This window comes from Eubalaena glacialis, chromosome 14 (assembly GCF_028564815.1).
Source record: "Eubalaena glacialis isolate mEubGla1 chromosome 14, mEubGla1.1.hap2.+ XY, whole genome shotgun sequence".
NCBI lineage: Eukaryota > Metazoa > Chordata > Mammalia > Artiodactyla > Balaenidae > Eubalaena > Eubalaena glacialis.
The window spans coordinates 35326947-35341742 of record NC_083729.1 but is presented as its reverse complement, the minus strand read 5'-3'; the positions used below and the strand labels follow the sequence as shown (position 1 = coordinate 35341742).

At 41.4% G+C, this 14796-nt stretch overlaps 1 protein-coding gene and 1 non-coding gene across 2 annotated transcripts; one reads left to right on the top strand and one right to left on the bottom strand.

Moving 5' to 3' along the window:
• The first annotated feature begins 3199 nt into the window (after positions 1-3199).
• Positions 3200-14075, top strand: LOC133105170 (cytochrome c oxidase subunit 7A-related protein, mitochondrial). Its single transcript, XM_061211114.1, has 3 exons — positions 3200-3347; positions 12075-12206; positions 13456-14075. The coding sequence occupies exons 1-3, from the start codon at positions 3276-3278 to the stop codon at positions 13594-13596; spliced, it is 345 nt and encodes a 114-aa protein (XP_061067097.1). The 5' UTR covers positions 3200-3275; the 3' UTR covers positions 13597-14075.
• LOC133074860 (U6 spliceosomal RNA) lies at positions 9174-9277 on the bottom strand. The gene has a single exon (XR_009697266.1). It is a non-coding gene; the product is annotated as a U6 spliceosomal RNA (small nuclear RNA).
• Positions 14076-14796: the final 721 nt, after the last annotated feature.

The following is a 14796-nucleotide window of genomic DNA, read 5'->3' as shown; positions in this document are numbered from 1 at the left end:
TATCCAGGAGATGCCCTCCCCATGGTAAGTCAGCCTGGAACAAATGTTCATCATTCATATTTCTGCTCCCAACTGGTGACACCAAAGCCAGGTGATAGATGGCTGAAGACAGGGAGGGATTGAAGGAATCAGTAAGAAGGGCCCACGATGACCTCAACAACTACAGGGCTTACACACTTTAACTCTGCCAGACTCACTAGCGTCAAATTTTTAGAAGTCAATTCTGAGAAAATTGGAGAATTAAAAAAATTAAGAACTATTTCACAAGGAGTCATTCCTATCTACATCCAGCACAGCCATTTAAAACTTATATTGGTCTTCCATCCATTTCCAAGTGCTTTCACTGAGCGACCTGCCAGAGGCCATTAGTGCACAGCCCTCACAAATGGAGAGGCAGCAGCATTCTGACTCACTCGGAGCCACACTGGCATTTGCACTCACTCAAATCACTTGGCGATTAACAAGCTTCTCTGCACTAGGAATTGTGGTCACTTCCCCTCAGAACAGGATCTAGGAAACAACCTGAAGGGATCATGATCTAAAGAAAGATCATGCTTTGATGTTGGGTGGGATTATGCAAATAAGAATGAGAATAGGGTGCTTCAGTGCTGTCAGAGTGTGCTGTGTTTTATTTGGGAAATGAGACAAAATCTTCCTATGATCAGCCACTCCATGTGACATCCCAACCCACACTCTGCTACTGACATTTTATCTCCCACTGAACAGCCCGGCTGTTGTAACATTTTCAGGATTCTTAATTTATGTCTTGCAGAATCTAAAATCAGTTGGCAGGAACTTTAAGAAAATAAGCAGTGTTGACAGGCACCTTTATACTTCAAGAAGCTGGTACACCTTAGTGCTGCTAAAAGTTGGGGAATGTTCTCTACCTTTTTCTTCCAAAATATGTCTAGAAGACAGTGGGATGGAGATAGGGAGCTGTCCTAAATAATTTGATTTCTCTTTTCAATCTAAACTCTGTGAAAGACCTTTCTTTCCACCCAATATCTGCTAACAAGCTCATTCTCCTTTCATGGTATGAGTGACTCCGGCATTTAATTAATTAATTAAATTAGAGTAACAAAGAAAAATTAACTGAGATTCTTATATGTAGCCAAGAACCATGGAAAAGTAAAATGACTCAAGAGTAAGATCAGCAATGTAACGTTTGTGTAAGCTTCATAACCTACCGAACTGTTGATTCTCAGAACACTAGGGAGAGAAGATAGTCTGATGATGACGATTCCTACTTTACAGAAGAGAAAGCGAGGCCCAGAAAATGTAAGTAACTAGCTGCAAATCACTCAGCCTTGAAGAAATTGCGACTCAAACCCAAATCAAAGGTTCTTTCCATTATATCACGGTGCTGCTTTGTAAAAGTAGCAACTTTGAATTGGTCGATCACATGAATATGCTAAAACCTTTGCTCTTGAGTCTTGGCAGTGCTGAACACTTGGCGCTCTCGGGCTTACACCTGTCAAAGCCAGGATGCTGGTGTACACCCTAACTCTGGAGTACTCAGCCTCCATCCTCAGAGTGGAGTTATATCTACTTATCCATTATATAGTGCTTCAGAGTATAGACTCTTGAGCCAGGTGACTGGCTCTGCCACTCACTAATAGCTGACCTGGGCAAGCTACTTAACTTTTCTGGGCCTCATTTTCTTGTACAGTTAGATGGAGATGATAACAGCGCCTATCTCATAAGATTGTTTTAAAGATTAAATGAGTTTATGTAAAATGCTATGTACAGGTTAGTATCACCCATCTGTTTGCCACATGCTTTCATAAATGCACTACAGGGCCTTCCCTGGTGATCCAGCGGTAGAGAATCCGCCTTACAATGCAGGGGACGCAGGTCCAATCCCTGGTTAGGGAACTAAGATCCCACATGCCGACGGGCAACTAAAGCCCGCGCGCCACAACTAGAGAAGAGAAAACCCACATGCCACAACTAGAGAAGAGAAAACCCACACGCCACAACTAGAGAGAAGCCCACGCATCACAACAAAGAGCCCGAGCACTGCAACGAAAAAAGATCCTGAGTGCCGCAACTAAGACCCAACGCAGCCTAAAGTAAATGAATAAATAAATAAATCTTAAAAAAAAAAAAAAAGAGCCAGTGCTTTCTGTCTAAAAAAAAAATTTTTTTTAAATGAACTATAAATGCACCTGTAATATGCTTATGAAAACCTCTGGTTAGATGATAAAGTCAAGAAAAGCTTTGCTCCATTCCAGGAGGTAGGAAACTAGTATACTCCTTTTACACAGTACCTTGCACATAGTGGAGATTCAAAAAACATTTTTAAATTGAAGTGGATAAACCATAAACTGAAAGTGGGAGTCCTGATCTTTCAGGCTCAAGGTCCAGATTTTTCAAGTATTTCTAGTCCACCTCCCCTCCACTCCCCACCTCATCTATCTCGAAGGGCAGAGACCAGGAAAAGGATGGGCAATCAGTTCCCACAAAGCTCAGGTAAGAGTAAAAATCAGCTCTGAGAACTGTGCAAAATTTATGTCCCGGTGCCTGAAGTTCAAAGGGCACGATGTATTTCCTCTACAAAAAGCCCAGGAGGCTATCTTTATATATTATTGGGGCGAAAATCCTAACAGCCCTCAGTAACAAACAGCTCGCAGCAGGTGTTTCCAATTTTTCTTATTTGCTCCCCCCACTCCTAGATTGCCAGAGAAGCCTGGCCGACGGATCCATACACCTGAGCCCACTGAGCGAGAGCGGCACGCTTCACGAGGTGACCTAGGTTTGGGAGGAGTTAAGCTTAGGAAAGTGAGAGACGCCTTCAAGACAACTACCAGCTGGCTGCCCCTCAGCACGGGCTCTCAGGGAGGGAAGAGCGTACTCACCCCGCCCAGCCCCTCCCCTCCCGCCCTAGGCCCCGCCCCGAGCCCGCCCCCTCAACCCCGGCAAGTCCCTCAGCCTCCCGCATGATCGGCGGGGCGCTTGCGCAATTCTTAGGGCGTCTTGGTACTGCCCGAATCTAAACGTGATGGAAAGAGGAAGGCTCGTATTCCCTACACACCGCGCTACAGCGGCTTTCCGCGCTGCCCTAGAACTTGTTTTGCCTTTTTGGCCCGGAGAACCTGGCTTCTCATTCCCTTATGTGGCTTAAAAGGGCATGTTTTAAATTAGGCGATCCCCGGGCAGCCCGCCTTTTGGCGCAGGGTCTTTGGGCTGTGCCTTCGGCAGACACCCGGGAAGGCGGGGTCCTTCTCTGTGGAGGTCGCGCGGGCAGTGGCCGCAGGAAGTAGACACCGGGCAGCATGTATTATAAGTTTAGTAGCTTCACGCAGAAACTGACAGGAGCGTGGGCTTCTGACGCCTATAGCCCTCAGGTACGGGTAGCGCCGCGCCGGTTCGGACAGGAGAAGTGGCGGCCCGAGTCTGCGCCTGGCAGTCTCAGCGCCGGAGCCAGGCGAGGCTTCTGCCCGCGCTTCGGTTTAGTTGGTCCCTCACCTCTTGTCACGCACTTGCCGTGGCCATGGAGGCTCCTAATTCTGTAGCTGCTCCCTGGCGAGGCTGGCCTGGTGTGGAAGTTGGGCCTGGCACTCAGCAGTGGTCAAGGTGACCCCCGAGGTCGTTGCTTGTGGCTCGTGGGGTCGGCGGGGCTCAGAATGTGACCCGACCGAGTCCGAAGTTTGGCCCAGTCCTTTTTTTAAGGAGGTCTAGCTTTCAGTCTCCTCAGTGCCCCATTGTCATCCTCCTGCCGCAGCCCAAAAGACAGCCTCATCCAAGCACCAGATTTGGGAGCTGGGGTGACGGTACCAGCGGAAGCCATAGAGGCAGAAGGGGCTGTGTGATCAGAATTAGGAGACTTAAAGCGTTCATTCAAATGTTTGGGTGAGTCTTCGCAGTTAACGTGCAAAGAGCTGACATTTTTGCAGCTGTAAAATGGTTGATGGGTGCTCTTGAGTGGTCTGAAAAGTATTGCGACTTCACTCAGATTTTGCCAATTGGAGTATCAGTCTCCAGCTTGTAGTGTAGAGATGAAAAACTTTAGAGTCCCAGACTCTTAATTTGGGCTCATATCCTGGTTTCGCTGCTTTAATTTTACGACCTTGACCAAGTTAATTCATTGTGAGCTCAGTTTCCTTTAGGGCAGCTGGAGTACAGATTAAAAGAGGTGTGTGTCATGTGACTAGCAATCGTTGGCAGGTGGCTATTACTGGATAAGTGGTAGCTATTCTCGAGAAGCTAAGTCTGAGATACCATCATTTTCATTCTCAATCCTCAGGGTAGGTAGGGAAGGGTTGATGAGATATGCAGTTGGAAAACTGGACTGGAACAGTAAGGGCCCCAGGTGGGGTGTATAGAATGCTCCATTGTTGTTACCTCCTCTTTCTTCTGTGGAACACCGCAACTTGCTCAAGGGGAAGGATGTTTAAGAATGATTTCAATCTAAGATTAGATGTGCTGTTAACTAGGATAGGGAGGGCAAGAAAAACAGCAAGTTTTTTGGGGGTGTGGGGTTGGGAAGGAAGGGTCCAGGTTTATAAATATTGAGTTCGTGATGAGATGTCATGTCTGATTGCAGCTGGATTTATGAATATGGAGTTTAATAGATCTAGGTGTCTTCAGCCCGTAGGTGGTAGTAGAAGCTGTGGTGGGGGAGATCATCCAGGGAGCACATGGGGAAGAAAGATGGAGTTACGATTAGATTACAGAAACAGGAAGGGAGAGTGGAGGAGGAAAATTTATCATAAGAACAATCCAGGATTAGAAGGGAAAGCAGCATGGTGTCATTGAAACCAAATTGGTAGTGAGGTCTAAAGAAGGAATTGGCAACAGTGACTTATCTTACAGATTATAAGAAATAGCTATTTCTATTATATTTGCTTCTATAAAGAAGCAAATATTCTTATAATATAAAGATGTGTATTTTTCAGCACATTTTTGACAAACACATTGTGTAACCCACCCCCTTATTAACATATACAACATTACATCACTCCTAGGAAGTTCCTTTTTACTATTGCCCTGTCAATCCATGTCCATCTTCCTATTTTTATTTTTATCACTATAAATAGGTAATTTTGCCTGTTTTTGAATTTCGTATAAATGGAACCATACAGTACTGTTTTGTATAAGCCTTCTATTTCTCAATATTTTTGAGGTTCATTCATGTTATGTGTATTAGTAGTTGGTTCCGTTTATTGCAGTATAGGATTTCGTTGTATGAATATACCACAATTGATCTATTCCATTGGTGGTTGTAGAATTTCTTTTAATAGAGTTTTAGCATAATCTAGATTTTGTTATCTAGTAAGAAAAAGTGAAAATTTAAACTAAAACTGACACATCTTGAAATAAATTGGCACTTAGAGCAGATATTACCCCAAGATGCATTTGGTACAGAGAGGGATTAAAGATTTCTAGCTCCACTTGAATTGTGTTTCTCTTGAGAATTTGGACTTCTTAATTACTTAAGGATTTCTTAAGTTATGTTGAAAGAAGTGATATTATGTAGGCTTTATATGAATATTGTAGGCTTTATATGAATTGCAGATTTCAGAGTGATTGTGACAGGTATCCCCAAACCAAGGGTTCTGACTTTGGTAATCAGGAGTACTTCAATTTTTCCTTTCTTGGAAACATTTAAAATGTTAGCACACTGTAAAATGTAGATGTTTCGACCTTTCAGTATTATGTAAAGTGAATAATCTAGCATGCATTGAGTAACCTTATATGGAAAAGCTAGTTCTCTAACAATAGTACAGGTAGAGATTTATAAATCAATCTGATGGCAAGTAATTGTCGGGAGGGCATTTTCCAGTGGTTGGGTGAAGAGCGTTTTGCTTACCTTTCTGTGTCCTTTGTCAAAAATAAATTGAGGCCAATAAACATATGAAAAGATGTTTGACATCATAAGTCATTAGGGAAATACTAATCAAAACCACAAGGAGATACCACTTCACACCTGCTAAAATAAAAAAGACAACAGGTGTTGGTGAGAATGTGGAGAAACTGGAACCCTACTACATTGTGGGGGGAATGTAAAATGGTACAGCCTCTTTGGAAAACAGTTTGGCATTTTCTAAAAAAGTGAAACATAATTTTACCATATGATCCAGCAGTTCCTCTCCTAGTTAAGATGGCAGGATATTCTAGATTAAGGGAACTGCGAGAGTGAAGGAGGAGAGGGGGGCTGCAGGGGAATCATTGAGTAGGTAAGTTTGGCTGTGGTGGATGGAGGTATATCATGAAGAGCCTAGGATGGTAGGACTTAATTTTGTGAGAAATGAATAGGAATTTACAAAGCAACTTGATGCTGAAAGTTGTGGTAGAGTCTTGTCCAGAGGTTGAAACAAGGGTATGGCCTCTTCCCTTTAGTTTCATGAAAGGTTTATGATGGAGGAGTACGTATCATAACCAGAGCTATGCTTTGAAAAGATAATCTGACTGGGAGAGACCAGTGCCAGGGATGCCTGTTATACCCATAAAAGAGTTCAGGGTCTTCTCCGTAAGAATGGAGAAAGAGTCAGAGGCTGGAGATGAGTACTTAGCGCCCGGTGGAGGAGGGTGGAGGAGATTTTGGAAATGAGGAAGGAGGACTCCAGGATGACTGGGTAATGGGAGGATGGTGGTGCTTTCCCCAGAAACAGGGAGCTCCTGAGTAGGCTTGTGAGAAACTGGGTGAATTTTGGATGCACTGAGTGTGAAATGTCAGGGAAACATGGAGGTGGTGGTACCTAGCTGGCAGTTGGAAATGAAGGACTTGATCACTGCAGATTGAAACTTGTTTGTAGTCCTGAATCAGAATGGAAGAGCTCGTAAGTTTCTATCATTTAAAAATTAAAACATTTTTGGGATAATTTTCTTATTTCTCCACCCTTCTTCCTCCTCCCCAAAGTTAAAAGGTAGAAGGAAAGGGGAAACTTTGGGCCAGTCAATTTTGAGGTTAAAAAAAATCATGTTTACTTTTCTTTCTTAAAATTTGGAGCAGCTAAAGTAGACTATGAAGAACTCAGTTACTAAACGTGGTAAAACAGTTGAATGTCTCTTAATCAATTGTAGAGGTAGTGATTGTGTAAACAGCTAAGAGATTTGATACTCAGCAAAACCTGTGATTTCCACGTGGTCTACAGTCCACTTATTTTAAGAACAACTTTCAGTTTTCACGTTGCTGTGGGCTGTGTGGGAGGCTCTGCCATCAAGTGCTAATTTTCATGGCTTTGGTTCTGAAATATTCAAGTCTACACTGGTGAAGCTGTAGACTTCCTTAGCTTATTTATACATTCAACAAATATTTACTAAATGTGCTCTGTGCCCGTTGCTTTTCTAAGTCTTGGGAAATAAGAACAGTGAACAAAATGTGTCTAAATCTTGACCTCATGGAGCTTCCATTGCAGTAGGGAGAGATGCAGTAAACAAAGCTGAATATAGTATGTTAGATAGTCATAGGTGCTATGGAGAAAAATAAGGCAGGGAAGGCGGGGGAAGAGGTGGTTAGCAGTATGGAGGAGGACATGCAGTTTTAAAAAAGGTGGTAAGGGGATGTCTCACTGAGAAGGCGACATGAGGTGAGGGTGCAAGCCATGTAGATACCTGGAGAAGAGCATTCTAGACAGAGGGAACATGCCTGGTGCTTGGGAGGTTTAAGGGGCTAGTCCAGTAGACTGGGGCAGAAAAAGAGGATGATGTGAAGGGCGGGGGCGGTGAGGGGTGCATCTCATAGGGTTCTGAAAGCCATTTAAGTACATTGAGTTTTGCTCAGGGGGATAGGAGGCCTTTAGGAGGGTTTGAGCTGAGTAGTGACATCCTCTGTTTTTTGTTTTTTAAAAAAAATTTTACTTATTTATTTATGTATGTATGTATGGCTGCGTTGGATCTTCGTTGCTGCGCGTGGGCTTTCTCTAGTTGTGGCGAGCGGGGGCAACTCTTCGATGCGGTGCGCGAGCTTCTCATTGTGGTGGCTTCTCTTGTTGCGGAGTACGGGCTCTAGGGTGTGCGGGCTTCAGTAGTTGTGGCACATGGGCTCAGTAGTTGTGGCGCATGGGCGTAGTTGCTCCGCGGCATGTGGGATCTTCCCGGACCAGGGTTAGAACCCGTCTCCCCTGCATTGGCAGGCGGATTCTTAACCACTGCACCACCAGGGAAGTTCCCGACATCCTCTGTTTTAACACAATTACTGGTTGCTGCATTAAGAGTAGACTGTAGGGCAGCAAGGATGGAATAAAATCAGGATGACCAGTTAGGAGGCTGTTTTAAAAATCCAGGAGTTTGGACCAGAATGTGGATTGGTAAAGATAGGTGAGAAGTGGTCAGATTCTAAATATAGTTTGAAGGTAGAGCCAAAAGGATTTTCAAATGTGTGAGTGAGAGGTATTAAGAACAATTTCAAGGTTTTTGGCCCAAGTACCTGGAAAGATGGCGTTATTATTTATTGAGATGAGGAGGGGCATACTTGAGGCTCATAATTCTTCTAGGTTGGGGCAGCCGTAGCCCTGGAAGAGGCCTAGGCGAAAGGATTTGCTCTAGATCCCTTCCTGTAAATATAGCTTCTTGGTCTACTCTTGAGAACCCTAGTGCTAGTCTTATCTAGCTGCCTTGAAACACTGGAAACCTTGACTGCTCTTATATTGTTAGGCGGTTTAATGATGGGTAGGGTGAAGTACCTTAGCACCATTTGGATTCTTTTTTCCTGTGGGACCGAGACAGCTGATTACTGATGGTGTGGTGTAATAAACATGTGTGGGTTTGAATCCCATCTTACTTGTGACTTTTTTTTTAAACATCTTTACTGCTTTACTTTTTTTTAACATCTTTACTGTCGTAAGTATAATTGCTTTACAATGGTGGGTTAGTTTCTGCTTTATAACAAAGTGAATCAGCTATATGTATACATATATCCCCATATCCCCTCCCTCTTGCGTCTTCCTCCCACCCTCCCTATCCCACCCCTCTAGGTGGTCACACAGCACTGATCGGATCTCCCCGTGCGATGCGCCTGCTTCCCACTAGCTATCTGTTTTACATTTGGTAGTGTATATATATCAGTGCTACTCTCTTACTTCGTCCCAGCTTACCCTTCCCCCTCCCCGTGTCCTCCAGTCCATTCTCTATGTCTGCGTCTTTATTCCTGTCCTGCCCCTAGGTTCATCAGAACCTTTTTTTTTTTTTTTTAGATTCCATATATATGTGTTAGCATATGGTAGTTGTTTAAAAATATGGAACGCTTCACGAATTTGCGTGTCATCCTTGCGCAGGGTCCATGCTAATCTCTGTATCGTTCCAGTTTTAGTATATATGCTGCTGAAGAGAGCACACTTACGACATTTCTGAGCTTTGTTTTAATCATCTGTAACATGGGCTGGTAATACTTAATTTATGGGGTTGATGTGAAGAGTAGATTTAGTTATGAAGATTGTGTAGGAACCTGAAAAAAAATGTTTATCATAAGTGAAAAAAGTAGAATGTGGGGTTTTGCACTGTGACTATAAAGATTAAAATATGCCTATGAAAAGATTGGAGGAGAATATACAGTTCATAATAATTGATGGGATAAGATAATGGGATTATAGGTAACTTTAAAATTCAATATTCTGAACTTTTACAGTATTATAAATGGAAATATGGAATTATTTTAAACTGTTAAGATGGTTGATAACTCCTGTTTTGAGATGATCTTGTTCAAAAACTTTGCTATAGTTTTGAATCACTTGACAGGTAAACAAATACAAAGCAACTAGGTATAATCCCATCTAAAAATGCTCTCGCATTAGTCCTGTCAAAACATGAATTTAATTTCAAACCAGTTTTGGAGTTGCTTGGTAGGAAGGGTTTTTAAATTTTTGCATTCAAGGGGAAATGATCATAAGGAGAAAATAACAAAGAGCTCACAGAATGATAAAGGAGTGTCTAAAATTCTCCAGTTTAAAGAGAGGACTTTTTTATATAGCCTTGTTATCTCAGTAGTTGGAGCCCCTGTTCTGTCTCTGACTCCTAAGTCTCTGAGTGTGTTATATTCCAAATGTAGACTAACAGCTTACTAAGCAGACTTTCTCTTCAAATGAATTGTTGTTTTTGAGCAGTAGTTGACGGGAGGTAGCAGGGGCAGGTAGGTACTTAAATGCCAGGGTTCTGGACTTGAGAGAGGCTTGAGTTCCCACACTTGGCTCTTTTTGTTATGGGGTCTCAGGCAAGTCACCCTCTCTGATCCAGTTTTCTCCTCTGTAAAAAAAGGGAAAGGTAACATCTCCCTAGGATTGCTGTAATGATGCGTATGAAATGCTTAACATGATGCTGGGCACATAACAAGAGCTTGGTAGATATTAGCTGCTATTATTCCATAACACTGATATCCATAATGGCAGAGATTGAATGTGTCTTATTCATTATGTATTTTCAGTATAGAGTAAGTACTCAGTAAAATATGTTGAATGAGTGAAAGAACAGAAAAAAAGGCTGTGATTCATTCCCATTTATGGGACTGTGTCAGAAGAAATAGAAGCCAAAATTACTTTAATGCCTTTTGGTTGCTCTGTTGATCCCAGTGCCTGCCTGGGTAACATTGAGGTTTTCAATATGTGATCTTTAGAATAGGTGTCTTGTCAATTATAGGTAAAGTTAGATATTTTTGAAGAGATCAAGTACAATCTGACAACTCTTATTAATTTGAGCAAAGGATTTCCTTTTTCATCTGTAAAAATAGAAGAGGCTGAGCTTGAACTTTGCTTTCTAACTTTAAGATTTTATTTTTCTGAGTTAGAATTTAATATAAAAGGATGTGATTTTATTGATTTGTAACTCTAAGTTCCTTAGTGTGATCTGTAGGTTATTTTGGAGAATCATTTATCTATCTGCCACTGTAGGTTTACTCCATCAGATAGAAACCCAGAGTTCCCTTTAGGTTCTTTTTTTTTTTAAACAGCTTTGTTGAGATATAATTCACATACCATACATTTACTCATTTAAAATGTACAATTAAATGGTTTTTAGTGTATTCACAGATAATGTGCAACCATTATCATGTTAATTTTAGAGCATTTTTTTTATCACCTCAGAAAGAAAGCTATACCTTTCAGCTATCACCTTCCTCTTCCTTAACACCCCCCCCTGCCCCCCGCTCCCCCATCCCTAAGCAACCACTAATTTACTTTCTGTCTCTGTAAATATCCCTATTCTGGACTTTCATATATTTGTGGTCTTTTGTGACTGACTGCTTCTACTCAGCATACTGTTTTTAAGGTTTATCCATATTGTAGCATGTATCAGCACTCCATTTTTCTCCCCCCTTAGGTTCTTTTTAAGGCTGTGTGTTTTTCCTTCCTTTCTCTGTCACATGTGGCTGAGGCGGCTGCTGAGCCCCCGAATCTCATTCAGCTTATGTTTATTGAATGCCTGCTGTGTACCAGACACTGCTTTAGGCACATGCTACCGCACGCAGTCCTTTCAGTGGTAGACACTCTGTGTACGTAGTACATGTGTATTGTCGTACACACGTCACAATGAGAACGCTGAGTTTTCCTTTTTTATTTTTACAATATATGTTTTTTAACTTACAGGTTTATTAATGCCAGAAAGTTCAGTTGCTCTGCTGTAATTGTTTTGTTTTCTGGTCCTGAAAGACAGCTCTCTTCCCATTACAGGCTCTTCCAGATTGAGGTATTTCTTTACTGTGTGTCTGGAAAGTTTCTGAAGTCCACTTCAGGGTTCGAGATTCCATGTTGGTACACCTACTCACCCAGAGGAGAAAAGGCACAGCCAGGTTTCTTTTGAAATTTAACCCAAAGTTCATATAGATGATAAATGTTTTACTGGTTTGATGAGAAGATAGACACAGTGGGTTTATCTGGAAGCTTAGATTGGGCCTTTGTTGTGGTTTGCTTCTCCCTCTCCCCCTCCCCCTCCCCCACCTTAACAGGCAAGAGAGCTCTTGACTGTGTTTGCTCTGGGAATGGGCGCTAGGGTGTTTTGTTGGAAGTTTAGGGACTTTAAACCTAAATGCTTTGTAATGCAGAGTTGGGGACTTGCCTTCTCTCTTGTGTGGTGCCTTCTCCTGGAAAGGCTTGTTCACATGCCCAGACATACTTTCAACTTGACCTCTTCCTTTTTTCCTGCAGGGATTAAGGCCTGTGGTTTCCACAGAAGCACCGCCTATCATATTTGCCACACCAACTAAACTGAGTTCCAATTCTACTGCATATGATTATGCTGGGAAAAATAAAGTTCCAGAGCTGCAGAAGTTTTTCCAGGTAAGAGAAGACACTAGAACAGTGAAGGCTGTGAAGTAAATAGACCTAAAAACCCCTACAAAACGGAGTCTTAATCTAGTTTGCTGCTCACTTCCCTGTTTTTCCTTAAATAGAATTCTCTTGATTTTAGTTTAAGCCATAAAGTGATAGAACTTCATGTAGGTAGAAACTGATAAAAGAAGAGAGGGTGATTAATTTCCTCATCAGTATTTAAGGTTATGCAGATTTTTAAATTGCATGTGTAGCTGTTGATCATCCATTGGATGGAGGAAGCAATAGCATATATAATATATAATAACACTGTGAATAATCCAGTATATATTAGGCTTTGTGACACATGAGGTGACTTTTGGCAATAAGTTTTCTTCTAGTTGTTTTTTGCTTGCTTTATATTAAAATTCACTGAACTGTTGGCTAGAAGTGGAGGAGGCTCTGTTGGGTTTGCTGATTAGCAGAGAAGCTAGGATTGGACTTAAAAATATTATTAATGTTAATCTACCTACAGATAATTGAGAGGTCAGTGACTCGACTATATCTCAGGTATCGTGGGAGTGGCAATAGCTGTTACTGCTGTTGCTGGAAGATAGCTTCCCCCTCCTCAAAAATATGTCCAGATTTAGGACCAGCTTGGGGACTTTTGATCAGTTTAATCTCTTTTAATCTGATAACTCAGACTTGAGTGGGCATTTGGGGTCTTGAGTTGCCGTGGGGAGGGATTTTGGAGACTGTGCAAAATAATGGATTAAACATTTTATGGAGTCTCATTATTAAATAGGGGTTTAGCAGCTTAATAGAAAGAAGGTAGTTGAGTACAAAATGGACATGAACCTGTTAACTGACCTGGTGTGCTTAGACTTTATCCACTAATGATCAGAAGTCAGACTAAATGTAGAGTATTTCCTGTGCCTACAGGTCTTTGATTAGCTGCTGATTACCTTTGCCTTTAAAAAAAATTCACCAGTGCTCCTTTTGTAATTAAGCAATATATGATAAATTCCTGAGAAATTTGGAATTTGTTGCACACGTGTTCCTGAGGCTGCATTTTGGAGAATGACTTTGGACTTACAAACTTTAGCTACATTAGTAAGAAATATACCAGTATTTCAGTTAGCATTCTAGTAGATTTGGGCTTTTTCCACTGCAGTGGGTTGATGGATTAGTTATAAAGTAGAGGCATTTGTTCTATATTAGCCTAAATTGTAAAATCTTTTTCTTATCAGCCATATCCTTGATAATTCTTTCTTTCAAGAAATCCGACGGTGTGCCCATCCACCTGAAACGAGGCTTGCCTGACCAAATGCTTTACCGGACAACCATGGCGCTGACTGTGGGAGGGACCATCTACTGCCTGATCGCCCTCTACATGGCATCACAGCCCAGAAACAAATGAGTTAGGCTGCAGAGGACTGGTTTGCTTTTTAGCATAAATCCTTTGAATTTTCATTTTTCATTATTTCTGTAAAAATTTTTTTTTTTTTTTTTTACTTGAATGGCCTACTTAACATTCTTCAAGAAAAACAGAAATTAAGACAGTATTTTGGTTTGTTATGAAATGCACATGGCCTGGCAGAGCTCATTTGACAGTTAAAACTATTGTTTAAAGAAATGCTGCTGCTCTCTGCATTTGGGCTTCTGATTTCCCTGGAGGTTCTGAATGAAGGTTGCACACAGGCTCATTATGGCAGTCTGTGCTGAGGTCCTTGGGGACTTATGGTGGCGTTTTGAGCTTGGGATGGAGAAGCCTTTTTGGATTTGGATGTGACTGAGGAAGGAAAACAAGCTAAGGCCAGGCACATGAGATGAGAGATTTTGAGTTAGTAGTCACCTTGGGGATTTTTCCATCCTGCAGTAAAATGTTAATAGAAATTATTTGCAGTCTGCCTCTGTTCATTGGGCAGTTTGTTTCAAAGGGTTATTTGCGTCATCTCAGGTCTTTAGTGAAATTTTATGTGTAATTGTTATGTATTTATTCCACCGTGGGAACAGAGAACACCTGTTTAGTGTTGCACTTTAGACCAATGTCTGTTTTATTAATACAGCTGTGACACAAATTCTCCTTTACCTTTTAAAAATGTTATGGCTTTAAATTATGATTTATTTTAATTGTGGAATAAATACATGAATGAAAAAATCTCAAGTTTGAAGTCCTTTTAAATAAGCTTTCAAAATAATTTCAGAACATACCAGAGGCATCTTAAACCCGAGTCTAATTTCTTTCTTTTTAATTAGACACCAGATAATCTTTACAAAACAGTTCCTCAAAGTCAAGTAATAGGAGGCGAATGGCATATTGATGATTACCGTATGGTTCCTTATAAGAAACTGCCTTACCCCTTAGTGAAATGTGCATGTAACACACAGTTCATTTAGACAGTAATTTCCTGTGCTGTCACAATTGGTAGACTTCACATACCCTGTATTAATGCTGGAAAAAGGTGGAATTTTATTATATAAAGTGGTGGTCTATATTTTGCCATAGCAAAGAACAGTAACCTCTTACTGAAGATAAAATATGGCATGTGAAAACAGTCAGTATCATTCTCACAGGCTCGGAAGCCCTTATTTGTCTGTACAAGTCTAAACTTCTTTG

Bases quoted from the DNA above. Each gene is read 5' to 3' on its own strand.
- LOC133105170 (XM_061211114.1), top strand. From the start codon at position 3,276: ATGTATTATAAGTTTAGTAGCTTCACGCAGAAACTGACAGGAGCGTGG. The intron at 3,348-12,074 runs GTACGGGTAGCG...TTTTTCCTGCAG, and splicing joins CTGACGCCTATAGCCCTCAG to GGATTAAGGCCTGTGGTTTC. The intron at 12,207-13,455 runs GTAAGAGAAGAC...CTTTCTTTCAAG, and splicing joins AGCTGCAGAAGTTTTTCCAG to AAATCCGACGGTGTGCCCAT.